This window comes from Acomys russatus, chromosome 22 (genome assembly GCF_903995435.1).
Source record: "Acomys russatus chromosome 22, mAcoRus1.1, whole genome shotgun sequence".
NCBI classification, from domain to species: Eukaryota; Metazoa; Chordata; class Mammalia; order Rodentia; family Muridae; genus Acomys; species Acomys russatus.
Window position 1 is genome coordinate 7,895,250 of NC_067158.1, and position 15,673 is coordinate 7,910,922.

Genomic DNA, 15,673 nt, shown 5'->3' on the forward strand with positions numbered 1-15,673 from the left:
TCGTAATTTTATTTTTAATTCTTTCTCTGTACCCGAGGAGGCCCGTGAAACAAATCTTTGTGTTTTGGGATACTTTCTGTCCCTTGAGAAAGCGTCTATAGCTTTCACATCCTCGGTGATTCACGCCTGTAACCCCAGCAATCTCAGCAACCTGGATGTTGAAACAGGAAGATCATGAGTTCGAGGCTAACCTCTGGCAATAGAGTTCCAGGCCATCCTGAGCTGCCACAGATGTTGATCCTTTTAAAATAGTAATCACCGTTGCTCTCAGACTTAAGTTCCTCCGCCCTCTCTCTTTCCCCATAGTCAACCACTCCCAAGTCCACTCCACAGCTCATCCCGTGCTATAATGAGGCCACAAACGAGCACGAGAATGCAAGACTCAAAGAAATGTTGAGAATGAGACCGAGAAGGGACCGTAGGGCAAACATTTTATGTCAGCTCCGCTCTTAGTGAATCGTGCCTTGAACCCGGGGGGGGGGGGGGAAGAGGGGGGGCTGGCAAGGTCAGGGAAAAACTCGGAAAGCACTGAGTGAAATAAAGGCCGTGTGTGCAAAAATCGCCGGCTGCTACGGATGAAGGAGAGGGGCGCCCAGGTCGTGGGTGGGGGCGGGAGAGAATAGGAGAGAAACCACAGGACCTCAGTGTCCCTGGCAGCCGCTAGAACCTGAGCGAGCTCGGTTCCTAAGCAGGAGCCAGAAGCCCAGCAGCCACGGTGCCTTTGACGGACAGCCACGGTCGGCAACCGCTTTCCAGTTCACTATAAACACTCCTTACTCCTCCCGCCTCCCGCTGCCCTCTCTCAACCAGTCAAGGGAATGGGCGGGATCGTCCTTCGTGATTTCCATTTTTTTTTTTTTTAAGAGAAGGAGGGTAGGCCCGGCGGGTTCCACCTCAGGAAAAAAAAAAAAAAAAAAAAAAAAATACCTCCAGGGCTAGGGGTGGAGCCATTTTGACTGGCATGAAGCTCTACCAATGGTGCGCCCAGGCCTTCCTAAGGCCCGCCCCCCAGGGAGGCGGGGCTCTTGCAGGCTCGGCCAATGGCGGCGGGGCGGACCGCTGTTGAGCCGCCGTGGCTAGGGTTAGTGTGAGAGGTGCGGCGGGGGAGGTAATGATGGTGGTGGCGGCGGATGAAGGCGGGGGAGGGGGACCTGGGCTCTGAGCCGCGGCTGTGGCGGGGCTCGCTCGGGCGGGCGGGGGACGGTCGCAGGGCGCTGCGCCGGGAGGGGGCGGGCGTCGTCCGCCCGGGAGGCTGCAGACCCCGGCTCCCGCGAGCGCCGCGCCGGGCTTCGCTGTTCCACGCGGCTCCGGCGGGGATGGAGGACTCGGTGGCGGCGGTGGCGGTGGCGGTGGTGGCGGCGACGGAGGAGCGGCTCTGAGGAGGGGACAGCGGGATTAGAGGTGTGAGGAGGGCTTGGAGTGGACGATCGGAGGGGCCGGGGTTCGGGGACCGACGCTGGGGTCTAACGGCAACGCTTGGGTGACAGGGTCCGCGGCTGGCAACGCCTGTCTCTGCGGAGAGAGGCTGGGGTCTGCGCTCCGTGCGTGAGGAGACGCGGCTCAGGCCGGCCGCTCCCGGTGGGGGAGGGAGGCACCGCACCCCGCACTGTCCGCTGGCCCGGCTGGTCATTGCTTCAAGCCCAGGCAGGAGTTTCCATTCCCCTCCTCCTGGCAGCCAAGGTGAAGAAGGGAAAGCCGAGTGGCCTGGAGCTGGGACCTTGCCCTCCCTCGGCCGTGAGATTTCCCTCCACTGCTAGCTCTCCATCCATTACCCTCTCCTACTGAACCAGCATTTCTCCCTGCACCCGAGCTGGTTTAAGCACATATTCTGAGACCCAAGGCTATTAATTGTCGGCTGAAAAAATAAAGTTTATTTTAAAATACTCCACTCCTCCTCCTGACTGGTGATGGACATTATAACCAGCAGCCGCGACTTTCCCGCCCTGTTCTCCCTCCTGTGATCCTAGGTAGGGAAGGCAGGGCCCTGCTGGCATCTTTCGATTGTTGGTGCTGACAACCTGGTGTATTGCTGCCTGTCGTCCTTCGGTCCGTCCGTGTGGCTTGTCATTTCTTCCTTGGTATCTTGCATCCTTGATGTTCCTGGCTTTTGAGGCCGGTGTTTTGTTTCATTGTTTGAAAACCATGCAGATAACAGAGGTTGTTGCCGGCTTATCTAACGCCTCTCGTGCTTCTGAAGCCTCATACTCTTTCTCTTTTTGTCTGTGTTTTGCTTTTCAGTTCTCCAGGATACGCGTCCTATAAGCCCCGGAGGTGGAATGGTGATGTCTCCATGAGGGAACCGCCTCTCACTCATCGTGTCATGTGTATCACCTGTTCTTGACTGGGCCGTTCATCTAAGATAGGACTTAACCCGTAAAACAGGGAGAAGACTTAATGGACTCCAAGCATCATTTCAAGTTATAGGTTTTTTTTATTGTTTGTTTGTTTGGCAAGTATAGACATACATGCAGAGCTCTCGTGCTTTATTAAAGCTGCTGTGTTGGTAATCCAGAGCTGTCCCAGTCTACTGACCCATCATCACCATGGCTTCGGTTTGGAAGCGGCTACAACGTGTGGGAAAACACGCCTCCAAGTTCCAGTTTGTGGCCTCCTACCAGGAGCTGATGGTTGAGTGTACAAAGAAATGGTAAGGTCTGCTTAGGGGCCGAGATGATGTCTCTACCTAAACACTGTGGCTTCAACTGTGGGTCTGTCTTTGGGTAGGCTGTTTGCCTGGCAGCGGCACGCAGGTGTTTAGAAGCTGGGCAGCGTACTGTGTGTGCGCTGTTGCCGCTGGTGTCTGTCCCTGCGGGCTTTACTCACTCCGTTTCAGAGTATCTCAGAGGACTAAACCGAGAACACACCTTCGTACAGAAGTTTTGGTCTCATGGTCAATTTATCATCAGTGTTAGAATAACTTTATTTTTTACAACTTTAAATGAAGAACGGTTATGCATATGTTTAAATGTAACATGTCTTACTTTGGGAGTTTATATTCTGTAGACTGGTGGCTTATTTTTCTATTATTATTATTTTTTTTTTTCATTTTTACTTCGAGAATTTTTTCACTATTTGAATAATGGAATGCCAGTCTGCACAACCTTAGAAATTCTCTTGAGAAACCGCTTAGTCAGGCAACTGTATTTTCTTTTAATTGCCTAATGGGATACATTTCTTGGCAGGATTTAAGGAAGCAATTAGTAACAGTGGTCTGTCATTTGCCTCTTTCCATTTGAGGAAAGTAAATTTTGGCCTTTCTTTTGCTCACTGCTGTAAATGATAAGAAACAAGACTCCTTACTTAGCAAGGGGAAAAAGTTAATCTTAAGCAAATTGTCCTTTGAGCTTTGATATATTATAGAGATAAAGCACTGATACCGTAAAATGCGGCCATTTCATCAAGGACTGCAGCCTCATGTTGGTAGTAAGCTGGCTTTCTAATGTCCTCTTCAGCTTGCTCCATCCCAGCGTTCTTGGTTCTGTCTTGAGTTTGTAAGGAACTTTATTTTAAGATCAATTCAAGAACTGTATGGGCCTTCTACTTGGCTTAGACAGACATCCTCCCTCTCCTCAGGGGGCTCGCAGGCCAGGGTAAGGACATGGATTTAAGTAAGTTCGCTGTGATAGGTACAGCAATGTACATGTATATGTTTAGAGATTTTGATCCGTTTCCACCCAGCTGGATATCGTGGGGTGCTAGTTCTCTGTAATTCAGTCCCATGCGTGTGGTAGTGGTACCACGTCATAGAAGATTAACTCAGTTCTCTACAGTGCTTAGGACAGTGACAGGGACATAGTGAATGCTCGTTAAGTGTCAGTATTACCTATAGAGTCCACAGAGTGGGAAACAATGAAGAATAATACTAACAAGGGTAATGGGCGGTGATTGAGCTCCCCAGCGCCACTGCACCAGCCTTTTCACATGGTGCTGGGGAAGCGAATTCAGGTTCCCATGCTGGTGCGCATGTGCGCCACGGATCGCGCTATCTTCCCAGTTGTACGTCAAGCCAGAGAGGAAGAAGTGAAGACCATTTTATAAACGTCTGCGCATTTAGACAACCTATATAGCAGGATGCATGCTGGAAATTCAAGTGGTATACGGTTTTATATCATGAGGCTTTCTTTAAGTGTAGCATGTGGGCTGGGTGGACTGGCGTGTCCTTGTAATAATAGCAGAGGTTGAGGCAGGAGGATTTCAGGCTTGAGGCCAGTTGGGGATACAGTGAAATTCTGTCTTTAGAGAAAAAGTGTTGGGTTAGGGAAGTCAGTGTGATAGGGCGTTTGAAAGCATGTGGAACACTGTGGAAGCTTTGAGATGAAGAGATGTTTAGGTTTGTAATTGGAAAATGACCAGGCCGTGGTTGGAATGAGGGTCCCAGGCGAAAGATGGTGACTGAGACGGTGGTGTTAGGGTAGCTGTTGCCGTAGGTCAGGTGAAGAAAGGCAGGCGGAGGAGCTAGTGGCAGAGGTGTGGCAAGAACTTCCTGGAAGGCCATTTGGAAACAGTGATGGGACTTGAGCGTCATTTCAGTTGAGGAGCGGGAGGAAAGGTGGCAGGGAGAAGGGAAGGGTGAGATTGGCAGCAACCTGGTGTCAGTCAGGCCTCTCATAACAAGGAAGGCAGTCTTGGTTGCCTCCGATCCTGGGGGCATCTACTTTGAGCCTAATTTGAATCTTTTGAGACAGAGTCTCACTGTACGATCAGGTTGGCTTCAAGCTCAGATTCCGTAGCCTCTGCCTAATAGCTCTGGGATTATAGGTGCGAGTCCCCAGACTTGACTTGAGTCTCATTTGTCTTCTTTTTCTTTTATTGTAAATAGATTTTTTCCCATACAATATATTCTGATTACAGTTTCCCCTCCCTCTCCCCCTTCCAGTTCCTTCCCTGCTCCTCTCCCATTCAGACCCACACCCTTTCTGGGTCTCCTTAGAAAACAAATAGGCATCCAAGGGACAGTAATAAGATGAAACAAAAACAAACACATCGGAATAGGACCAAACAAACAGAAGAGAGCCCAAGAGAAGGCACAAGAAACACATATAGACACAGAGACACACTCACTTGCACATTCAGGAATGCCATAAAAACACTAAACTGGAAGTTTATATATGCAAAACCCCAAGGGTAAAATAACCAAAAAAAAAAAAAAAAAAAAAATTTAAAATGAATAAAAGTTAAAAAAACAACCCTGATATGACGTTATGAGACAAGGAGCCTCCAAAGATACTGATGCCTTAGTTAGTTTTCTGTTGATGATCTACCGCTGGACATGCAGTTTACTCTTAAGAGTCATTTGTTTCCTCAGTGAGACTCCTTTGTAGAAAACAGATTCTTTATTTGCAAGAGGCCATCAGTTGGAGATAGCTTCTGGCTTAGGGATGGGGGCATGTGTCCACTTAGCTTTTCAGCTCTAGGATCCCCATCTGTCGCAGACCCGTACAGGCCCTGCCTCAGCCTCTGAGTTTAAGTGAGCAGAGGTCTTGCTGTGTGTAGGAGGCCTTGTTTCCTTGGTGTCCCTTCATCCCCTCTGGCTCTTAAACTTTTTCTGCTTCCTCTTCAGCTGAGTCCCCTGAGCCCTGAGGGGAGGGATTTGCAGGAGACATCCTTATTAGGGCTGAATGTTTCCAGGTCTCTCATTCTCAGCATTTTCTCTCCCTGTGGGTCTTTGTATTTGTCCTATCTGCTGCAGGACAAAGCATTTCTGATGGTGGCTGAGCAAGGCACTGATGATCATCCTTAGAAGTCATCGCATTACTACCTGACTTAGTCAACCAGTAGTATGTAGTTGTCCTCCCCTAGGTCTCTAGTTCTTGGCACTCAAGCAGTGTCTGGTATGGATTCGTCTCATGGAGCGGGCCTTACAGCCAATCAGATATTGGTTGGTTACTCCAATAAGCTTTGTGCCACCATTGCCCTAGATTGATTACCTTGCAGGCAGAACACCATTGTAGATCAGAGGGCTTGCAGCGTGGCTGGTGTTTACATTTGTCCTTTGTTAGCTCGCACAGTGGCTTCTGGTACCAAAAACTGAGCATGTAGGGGTGAAGACTCTAGGTAGGCACCAGCTCCACTTTTCCATGTTCAGTGAATTGTGTAGATTTTTTTTTTCCCCAGCAGTCTGGTCTTGCCATCAGTTTGTGGAGAGCAAACAACAACCTGGGTTGTTTGAGGGTTTCCATGAATCTCATTTCTTAATAGCATAGACCATTCAGGCTATTTTTCAGTTAAAGAAAAAAAAAAATCAGTTTCTTGCTAGGTTTGGTGGTACACACTTGGAATCTTAGTACTTGACAGGTTGAGACAGGAAGATCAGGAGTTATGGGTGACCTCTCTTACAAAGCCAGTTGGAGTCAGTATGGTGCTACATGAGACCTTGTTTCAAAAAACAAAAAACCACAAAAAACCACACACACACACACACACACACACACACACACACACAACATCAGTTTCTTGTGGGGCGGGGTGGCTTGTGGTCTGGTCACTGGGGAGGCTGGAGCAGGAGGGTCACCCTGATGGTGAGAGCATCTCGTGTTAGAGAGTGAGACCCCTTCTTACAAAACTAACTCCTACCAAAAAAGAGCAAAAACCCATTTCTTCCTCATAATCCGTAGTACCATCTTTTGTGTTCCTCCCTCGAGCAACATTTCAGCTGTTGTTAACTCACCTTAAGGCCTAAGCACTAGTGAAACTCTGTCTTGATTGTAGTTGGCTGGGCGGCTTGATTCCGTTAGTGTTGGCTGTCAGGGGTGCAGCAGTTAAGTCAGAGTCTGTGAATCAGAGTCTGTGCTTGGACCCGGACTGAATGCTTGAAGCATTTGAATACTCTGTCATTTTCAGATGGACAGTACCATATTGTGAAATTGTTCTTGCTTTCATTAAAAAATACAGTTCAGTGGGGCCAGAGAGATGGCTTAGTGGTTAAGAGCACTGGCTGCTGCTCCAGAGGACCTGAGTACAATTCCCAGCAACCACACGGTGGCTCACAACCACCCATACCCTCTAATGCCCTCTTCTGGCCTGCAGGTGTACATGCAGATAGAGCACTCATACATACCAAAAAAAAAAAAAAAAAAAAAAAAAAAAAAAAAATGCAGCTTAGCAGCTCGGTAGGTAGGAGCACTTGTAGCTCTTGCTGCAGAGGGTGCTGGTTCGGTTCCCAGCACCCACATGGAGGCTCACAGCCAGCTGTACCTCCAGCTCCAGCGGCCCCTTTGTAGTCTTCTGATCTTCATGTAGCCAAGCGTTCATACACATAAAATAAAAGTAAATAAGTCTTTAATATAAATACAGTTTAAAGTTAACAAGGTGATTGTGCCCATGGGATAACATTTATTTGATGTATAGGTATCTTATTTGCAGGTGGATTCTTAAAATATTTTCATTATATAAAAATTGATTGTAATCATTTTTACTTAATTAACATTCCTTTTGCCTTACTTTCCTTAGAGTACTTGTAAAAATACAAATCAGGCCCAATTTCTAGACTCATATCCTATAGCTGCCTTCTTCTTCTTCTTCTTCTTCTTCTTCTTCTTCTTCTTCTTCTTCTTCTTCTCATTTTTTCATTCTTCATTTAAATACTTTACAGAGCTCAATTTATTTTATGTGTATGTTGAATTTAAAATCTGTTTAAAGTATATAAAAATAGACTTGAACACACTGTGAGAATATTTTTATCAGTCACGTTTGCACTTTATTATTTATTCATTTATTCATTTGTTTATTTCTGGGGCTTAAACTTTGGGTCTTATGCATGGCAAACAGTGCTCTTTGCCGCTCAGCTGCATCCCAGGCTTGCTCTTATGGCTTTGGATATTACTTTACAGATGTGGAACAACAAAAGTTGAGGAAGGTGAAATTAGAGATTCTGATAGAAAAGTAACTGGTGTTACAGATGAATTATCTATGTGGAGAGGACGAGGAAAAGGTGTGGTGTAAATTAGAGATGAAAGAATAAACGGCACCAAAAAAACCAACATTCCGTTAGGACTGTACTCAGTGGGGTGATGGTCTAAGTCCACAGGTGCCACTGCCTGGCTACTTAAAAGCTTTCCTGATATTGTGGCATTTGCCGTGCTCAGGAACTAGATTCTCTAAATTACAGTGTATAGTTTAACAAATTCCATGGTGTATACATTATAACTTAAGGAGCAATACCTCAACCATAAGTAGGACCATTCTTGACTCTAAGGTAACATAAGACATAAACGGTCTTCTGCAAGTATTTGCAAATTGCTGGAGTGAAGGTGGTAGTGGTACTGGTTTCAGGAAAGCTACCCTGGGTGGTGGAAGAGGATGCTTTCTAAAGGAAGACATGCTCTTTCTGTGACTGAGGAGTAGAGAAGCATTTCCTTTGTTCTCTGGTCATGCCCATAGGGTGTGAGCCTGTACCTGACAGACCGTACGAGTGTAAAAGGGGCTCATCTGTTTTGCAAGTCTAGTCCACAAGCAGATTGCCATGTAAGGAGGGAGTGGTTAATTTGGAGACTGGGTGTGGGTGTGGCTGTGGCTGTGGGTGTGTTTGTGTGGTTGCCTCTTCTATTGTGGCCCCAGGTCATTTAACAACTAATCTTGGGTTAGGTGATGAGCCTCTTGATAAGATGGGCCATTGGAAATTCATTTGAAAGAAAGGGCCGTGCATCATATTTCCCTAAATTCTTGGTGTGTGCTGCTTGTAAACTTTTGGCTTTCTGAATGGCACCTTTACTATACAAATTTATATTTGTGGTCACACAGGTGTTTAAGGAAACTGCTTAAAGTTGGTAGGATATAGATAGGATGTTAATTTAACTAGGTTGAAGGATTGATTCTGGTGAGAGCTCTTCAGTATCTGACATGAACCATACTGTAGGAATACATACTTTGTCAATATATTTCTCCATCATCTCTACATATGAACCCATTTTATATATAAGTTTGTATTTCATCTAGTTCTTTCTTGAGCAGACTAAAGAGTAACCAAAACCTGTTGCCTAAAGGCCTATATTTATTGTTTCTTTGTTTTCAATGTCATTACAAATTCATTTTCTTGTTTTAAATTAACTGATTAAAAGTTTTTGTGTGCAGGTGTATGTGAGTGATGTATGTATGAATGCATGGTTGTATATGTGAAAACATGTACATGTGTATGTGCATGCACATGTGTGGTCGTTCCTGTGGAGGCTGGTGGTTGACTGAGATGTTTTTCTCTGTTCCTCTCTACCATAGTGTTTTGAGAAAGGGTCTATCACCAAGGCCAGAGCTCACCAAATAGGCTAGCTGGCCATGGAACCCTGGGGATTACTTTGTCTCCACCCTGCTCCCCTACCCCAGTGCTAGAGTTACAGATGTGCCCCACACTTGCCCCAGTGCTAGAGTTACAGATGTGCCCCCATACCTGCCCCAGTGCTAGAGTTACAGATGTGCCCCCACACTTGCCCCAGTGCTAGAGCTACAAATGTGTCCCCACACCTGCCCCAGTGCTAAGAGTTACAGATGTGCCCTCACACCTGCCCCAGTGCTAGAGCTACAGATGTGCCGCTACACCTGCCCTGGTGCTAGAGCTACAGATGTGCCCCCACACCTGCCCCGGTGCTAGAGTTACAGATGTGCCCCCACACCTGCCCCAGTGCTAGAGTTACAGATGTGCCCCCACACCTGCCCCAGTGCTAGAGCTACAGATGTGCCCCCACACCTGCCCCGGTGCTAGAGTTACAGATGTGCCCCCACACCTGCCCCAGTGCTAGAGTTACAGATGTGCTCCCACACCTGCCCCAGTGCTAGAGTTACAGATGTGCCCCCACACCTGCCCCAGTGCTAAGAGTTACAGATTGCCCTCACACAGCCCCAGTGCTAGAGCTACAGATGTGCCCCCACACCTGCCCCAGTGCTAGAGCTACAGATGTGCCCCCACACCTGCCCCAGTGCTAGAGTTACAGATGTGCCTCCACACCTGCCCCAGTGCTAGAGTTACAGATGTGCTCCCACACCTGCCTCAGTGCTGGAGTTACAGATGTGCCTCCACACCTGCCCCAGTGCTAAGAGTTACAGATGTGCCCTCACACAGCCCCGGTGCTAGAGCTACAGATGTGTCCCCACACCTGCCCCGGTGCTAGAGCTACAGATGTGCCCCACACCTGCCCCAGTGCTAGAGCTACAGATGTGCCCCCACACTTGCTCCAGTGCTAGAGCTACAGATGTGCCTCACACCTGCCCCAGTGCTAGAGCTACAGATGTGCCCCACACCTGCCCCGGTGCTAGAGCTACAGATGTGTCCCCACACCTGCCCCAGTGCTAGAGCTACAGATGTGCCCCACACCTGCCCCAGTGCTAGAGCTACAGATGTGTCCCCACACCTGCCCCAGTGCTAGAGCTACAGATGTGCCCCACACCTGCCCCGGTGCTAGAGCTACAGATGTGTCCCCACACCTGCCCCAGTGCTAGAGCTACAGATGTGTCCCCACACCTGCCCCAGTGCTAGAGCTACAGATGTGCCCCACACCTGCCCCAGTGCTAGAGCTACAGATGTGCCCCCACACTTGCTCCAGTGCTAGAGCTACAGATGTGCCTCACACCTGCCCCAGTGCTAGAGTTGCAGATGTGCTCGCACCCCTGGCTTTCTTATGGGAATGTTAAGGATCCAAACTCAGGTTAACATTCTTGTGCAGTAGTTACTCTAATGGCTGAGCCATCTCCTTATTCTCTAGGAATGTATATTTCTTTGTGGTGTGTGTGTGTAATGGGTATGTGGGGACTTGAGATCAGCTTCAAATATTGTTCCTCATGTGCTGTGCACTTTGTTCCTGTTGCTATTGTTGAGATAGGTCTCTCACGTTGCCTGGAACAGGGATTGGGCTATACTGGCTGGCTACTGGGCACCAGGAATCCACCTGCCCCTCACTCCCAGGGCTGGGGTTACAGGTACACGTTACCACATCTGGCCTTTTTATGTGTGTTCTGATGACTGAACTCAGGACCTTATATTTGTATGACAATCCCTTTACCACTTGAGCGATAATTTCTAAATATATAACAAAATAAATATATAACACACACACACACACACACACACACTTGAAAGTAGCTTTTCAGTTGCTCCATTATTTCACACATCTTTACATACCTTTTTACTTTAGGACTTGAGAAATAAAAAATGTCCTTCCGCTGTGTAAGTTTGATACTGCCCTGATACCAATTTGGTTTTCTCATTGGACATTAGAAGGCTAAACACACTTTAAGTATTAACTTAATTTTTCAAAGTCAAATTATGTCGCGGAGTATTCATTTCAGGTCCACTTCCTTGGGGGGCTTAGGTAAGCACTTCTGTATGCAGTAGTAGCATGATGTAGCTTTGCATGAGCTTTGATGTAAACAATTTTTGAGAGGAATTTAGAGAAGAAAATTGAGTTAATTGGAAGCATGCTTGGCATAGTTTTGGAGCATCTGGAAAGGTGTGTCTGGAGTACTGGGGAAGAGGTTAAGTGCGAGGGCCTGGCAGGAGACTAGATCATAAGGGCATTGTTAAGGGCTTTTGGCTTTTAAGTCGGTGGGATTTTTGCCTTGGATTCCTGTCTTGTTTTTCCTCAATGATGGCCTATAACCTGTAAGCCAAATAAAATCTTTGTTCATCAAGTTGCCTTTGGTCACTGTTTTATCGCAGCAACAGAAAGCAAACCAGGACACAGAGTAAATAGTATTAGGCTCCTTGGGCCTTGGACCAGGTCAACCACAGGTGTTAGTCCCAGTTAGTGGAACTGGGCTTGAGTTTTGTGAAGTGGTTGCTTATTCCCATAACATTCAAGAAAAAACAAAACAGAAAAAGAAAAAAAATGTATTTTCCAAGAACTCAAACATAAAAAGCAAATCAAGAAGAAAGTGTTGGTTAATGAGGTATTGCCAAGAGAGGGAGCAAAATAGCCTTGGATTTGACAAGTTGGAAAGAGCCTTGGAGAGCCTGTTTTCATAGGGCAGAGAAGAGCTACAGACAGCTATGGGAGGCTTGAGGTAGGAAAGGTGTGAAATGGTCAAGGTGAGGAAGACTTGAGGAGGGAGAGGTAGGCTTGTTGGCTAGTGTTAGGCCCTTTAACTCTGAAATGCAGAGGGATGCAAACACCAGCAGCTTTTCCGCAATGTATAGCCTAGGGTCAGAGGGAGCAGAGCACCTGTGGAGTGTTATAGCTAGGAGCCAGCCAGGCAGAAAGGCGGGTGGTAGAAATCAGCGAGATGCTTGTGTTTTGGAGGGTGTGACGGGCACTACTGTAAGGCCGAGGAGAAGACATCCCTGATACACTTGCCATTCATTTTGTGTGCCTTAAAATATAAGCATGGAAAGTACACTCAGAGAAACTTTTCTGAAAGGTTTTTAAAAACCTTTGATCTTTGATTCAGTGGTAATTTTTACAACTTTTACAATTTAGATGTGTTTTTTTAAAATAGCAATGCAAGAATTAATTTTTAAAAAAATGGTAACGTTTTCTGTAAGTCAAACTTGCCAAAGCAAATCTGTAGGTGCCTGTTAGTCCACGCTCCTGAACAGATCCCACTAAAGTTGGAAACACGGTGGCATTCTGTGGTCACCTCACTCCCTGCCCTTCACACTCAGCTCAACTCCATTAAAGACCGCATGCAAAAATCCTCACGGAATAGCAACACCCTTACTGAGGTTGCAGATGTGCTCGCACCCCTGGCTTTCTTATGCGAGTGTTAAGGATCCAAACTCAGGTTAACATTCTCTTTTAAAAATTTAAGAACACGTCTTTATATTGAGCGTCTTGCTCTCACACCTTGGAGGTGCTCCTGTCCCCACGGTGACTGTGACTGTTAAAGTATGGCCCTCTGTAGTTGGTGACCAGGCTGGAGTGGAAGAAAAGACTTCTGGAAGTGAAAAGAACCCATTATATCTGTTTGCCACTATAGAGAGGCTTTTTCATTTTATTTTTAGAGTGTAAGATGTGGGCTTGACTATTGCTGTGGCTCTTGATGTTAGCAGCAGTGGTGGGAGGGGGAGAAATGTTTAGGATAAGGAGGTTCGAAGATCTTAGCTGTAAGGGAGAGAGACTGTGCCACAGAGAGGCTTCAGTGCTATTGCTCCGCAGCACCTGAGCTTGCTTCTAGAGAGACAAGTTTTTATTGCTCTTTGTGTTGTAAATTATGTGTCTCATTTTATTTTTTGGAAAAAATTCAACTTATCCTCTCTCTCTCTCTCTCTCTCTCTCTCTCTCTCTCTCTCTCTCTCTCTCTCTCTCTCTGTGTGTGTGTGTGTGTGTGTGTGTGTGTGTATCAGAGGACAGCTCTTTGGGGGTCAGTTCTCTGTTTCTGCTGTGATCTGGGGAGCCAGCACAGGTATCCAGACTGTGGCAGATGCTTGTACCTGCTGAGCTCTTTACCGCCTGCCTCTCGCTTTTTAGTGTGCTAACTTGCTTTTAATTTTATGGCAGTGGTCTCTGGAGTGATGTTTAAAGCTGGGATTGATGCTTCACTCAGCTCTGAGGCGCTTACTCATGGTGCAGCACAGCGTCACAAAATTCAGTTGTGACGGCTTAAGACCCATAACGGAGGCTTTTTGTGCCATAAGTGGCTATTGCTGCGTTTATCTAAACGCTCAACTCTGCCCATGACTAAGTCTTCCTCTAGAACAGACGAGAGTCTCCAGTCCTGGTCTGAGTCAACCGCCTATAGTTGTTAGTAAAGTACGCGGAATAAAGCCATGGAACTTCTTTTACATTTGTGACGTTTCCTTTATACTATGACAGGAGTCGGGTCATTGCCACCTAGATTGGGTAGCTGCAAAGCTTAGAGTAGTTACTGTCTGGCCCTTTAAGAAAAGTTTCTCTGAATGTAGTGGCACACACTAGTAATCCCAACACCAGGGAGGCACGAGGCTAGCCTTGGCTACAAAGAGAGTTTCCAGGTCAGCCTGGGCTACAGAGTGAGCCCATGTTTTCAAACAAACAAATAAACAAACAACGAAACACAAAGTAGCTGTAGAACAGAAAGACAAAAGTTCCTGCATAAGTGGAGCTCAAGGTACCCATGGTGTCCCATCAGTCAGACAACTTTGGGGAACGTTCAGTTTTGTGTGTACAAAGCATCCGCACTTCCTGGCAGTGTGGACACCTGGCTTCCACAGTGGGCATGCTACAGTATCTGTGCTCTGAGAGTTGTTTGGGAGGCTAATGAAGCCACCCTGAAGGCATTAGAACAGGGGTGACCTGGTATGCACTCAGTAAGCTACCCATTGTTACCTCTGCCCTATCTGACGGTCAGGGCTAGAGAGAGTCCCAAGACTGAAAATTAACCTGAACATTAGGAATGTTCTGGAAAAAATGGATTGGTGCTGAAAACTTAGAGAGACCGAATAGTAAACCTGGGAGCCTGGAGTGTTGAGTTGAAATGAGTTGTTTTGGTGATTTGTTGGCATTTGGGAAGAGGAAGTACATATTTTTGTTTCTGGAGCAAAATCAGTTTATACAGTTTTCTTTAGTAATCATTTCAAGTAAGCATAGGGGCTAAGTACACAAAGTTACTTCCTTATGAGTTAACTAAATTGTCCTCACTGTGTGTGCCCTATAGCAGTGGTAGGCTTTCCTATCCTCCCTCCTCCCTCCCTCCCTCCCTCCCCTCCCCTCCCTTCCCAGGGCCTTAAGCACTGAGCGCACTACCATTGAATTCTATGCCAGCCTAGATCTAGTTCTTTTTTTTTTTTTTTTTTTCGAGACAGGGTTTCTCTGTGTAGCCTTGGCCATCCTGGACTCACTTTGTAGACCAGGCTGGCCTCGAACTCACAGCGATCCGCCTGCCTCTGCCTCCCGAGTGCTGGGATTAAAGGCGTGTGCCACCACGCCCTGCTTATCTAGTTCTTTACAGTAGTGTTTTAAATTTAAAAAGTTATGTATTCATGTGTATATATGTGCATGTACCCAAGGTTAGAGGCATCCCCTAGAGACGGTGAGCTGCCTGGTGTGGGCATGGAGAATTGAACTCGGGTCCTCTGCAAGAACAATACTTGTTCTTAACCACTGAGCTGTCTCTCCCCCTGTGGTAGTACTTCTGAAATGTTTTCTTCCTGTCATGATTTAAAAAAAAAAGGAGCCAGGGAGTAAATTGTATCTTTTTCTTTTGTAGCAACTTTCTTACAAAGTTCTCAACTTTCTTGGTTTGCTTATTTTAAAAAGTTGGTTTTAAAAGGATTCTGGGATGAAATGTTACAGGATTATGTGAAAAGTTCCACTCTTAGGGTTTAGTTTGGTCTTGTATTACTTTTGCAGTTAAGATGCTCAGAGAACTTAAACTTTGACACTATTGGCAGTGTGCTGTTGGTGTACTACATGTGTTCAAATTTTGTAGGAAATCCCCAACAGAAGACTTACTGAAGTAGTTCACTGTGTGGTTTAAACACAGTCCAGTGTGCTAAGGGGAAGCATTCTGAACCAACTGCTCAGTAAGGGTGTTGCTCTTCTGCGTGAGGATTTTTGTATGAGGATTTTTGCATGCGGTCTTTAACGGAGTTGAGCTGAGTGTGAAGGGCAGGGAGTGAGGTGACCACAGAATGCCACCGTGTTTCCTACTTTAGTGGGATCCGTTCAGGATCGTGGACTAACAGGCATCTGCAGATTTTCTTTGGCAAGTTTGACTTACAGAAAACTTTTTTTTTTAAATCAATTCTTGCATTGCTATTTTAAAAAACACGTCT

General features: G+C 46.5%; 1 protein-coding gene across 14 annotated transcripts in view; it reads left to right on the top strand.

Moving 5' to 3' along the window:
* Positions 1–948: 948 nt before the first annotated feature.
* Positions 949–15,673, top strand: part of Ehbp1 (EH domain binding protein 1) — a 257,309-nt gene continuing 242,584 nt past the window's right edge. For 13 of the 14 annotated variants that reach the window (XM_051165324.1, XM_051165329.1, XM_051165326.1 and 10 more), the window contains exons 1-2: positions 1,015–1,108; positions 2,239–2,647. In XM_051165324.1, coding sequence (XP_051021281.1) covers positions 2,544–2,647 — 104 coding nt within the window. In that variant the 5' untranslated portion in view covers positions 1,015–1,108; positions 2,239–2,543. Of the gene's footprint in view, positions 1,109–2,238; positions 2,648–15,673 lie in introns of all 14 variants that reach the window. The other variant, XM_051165325.1, reaches the window with a different exon arrangement.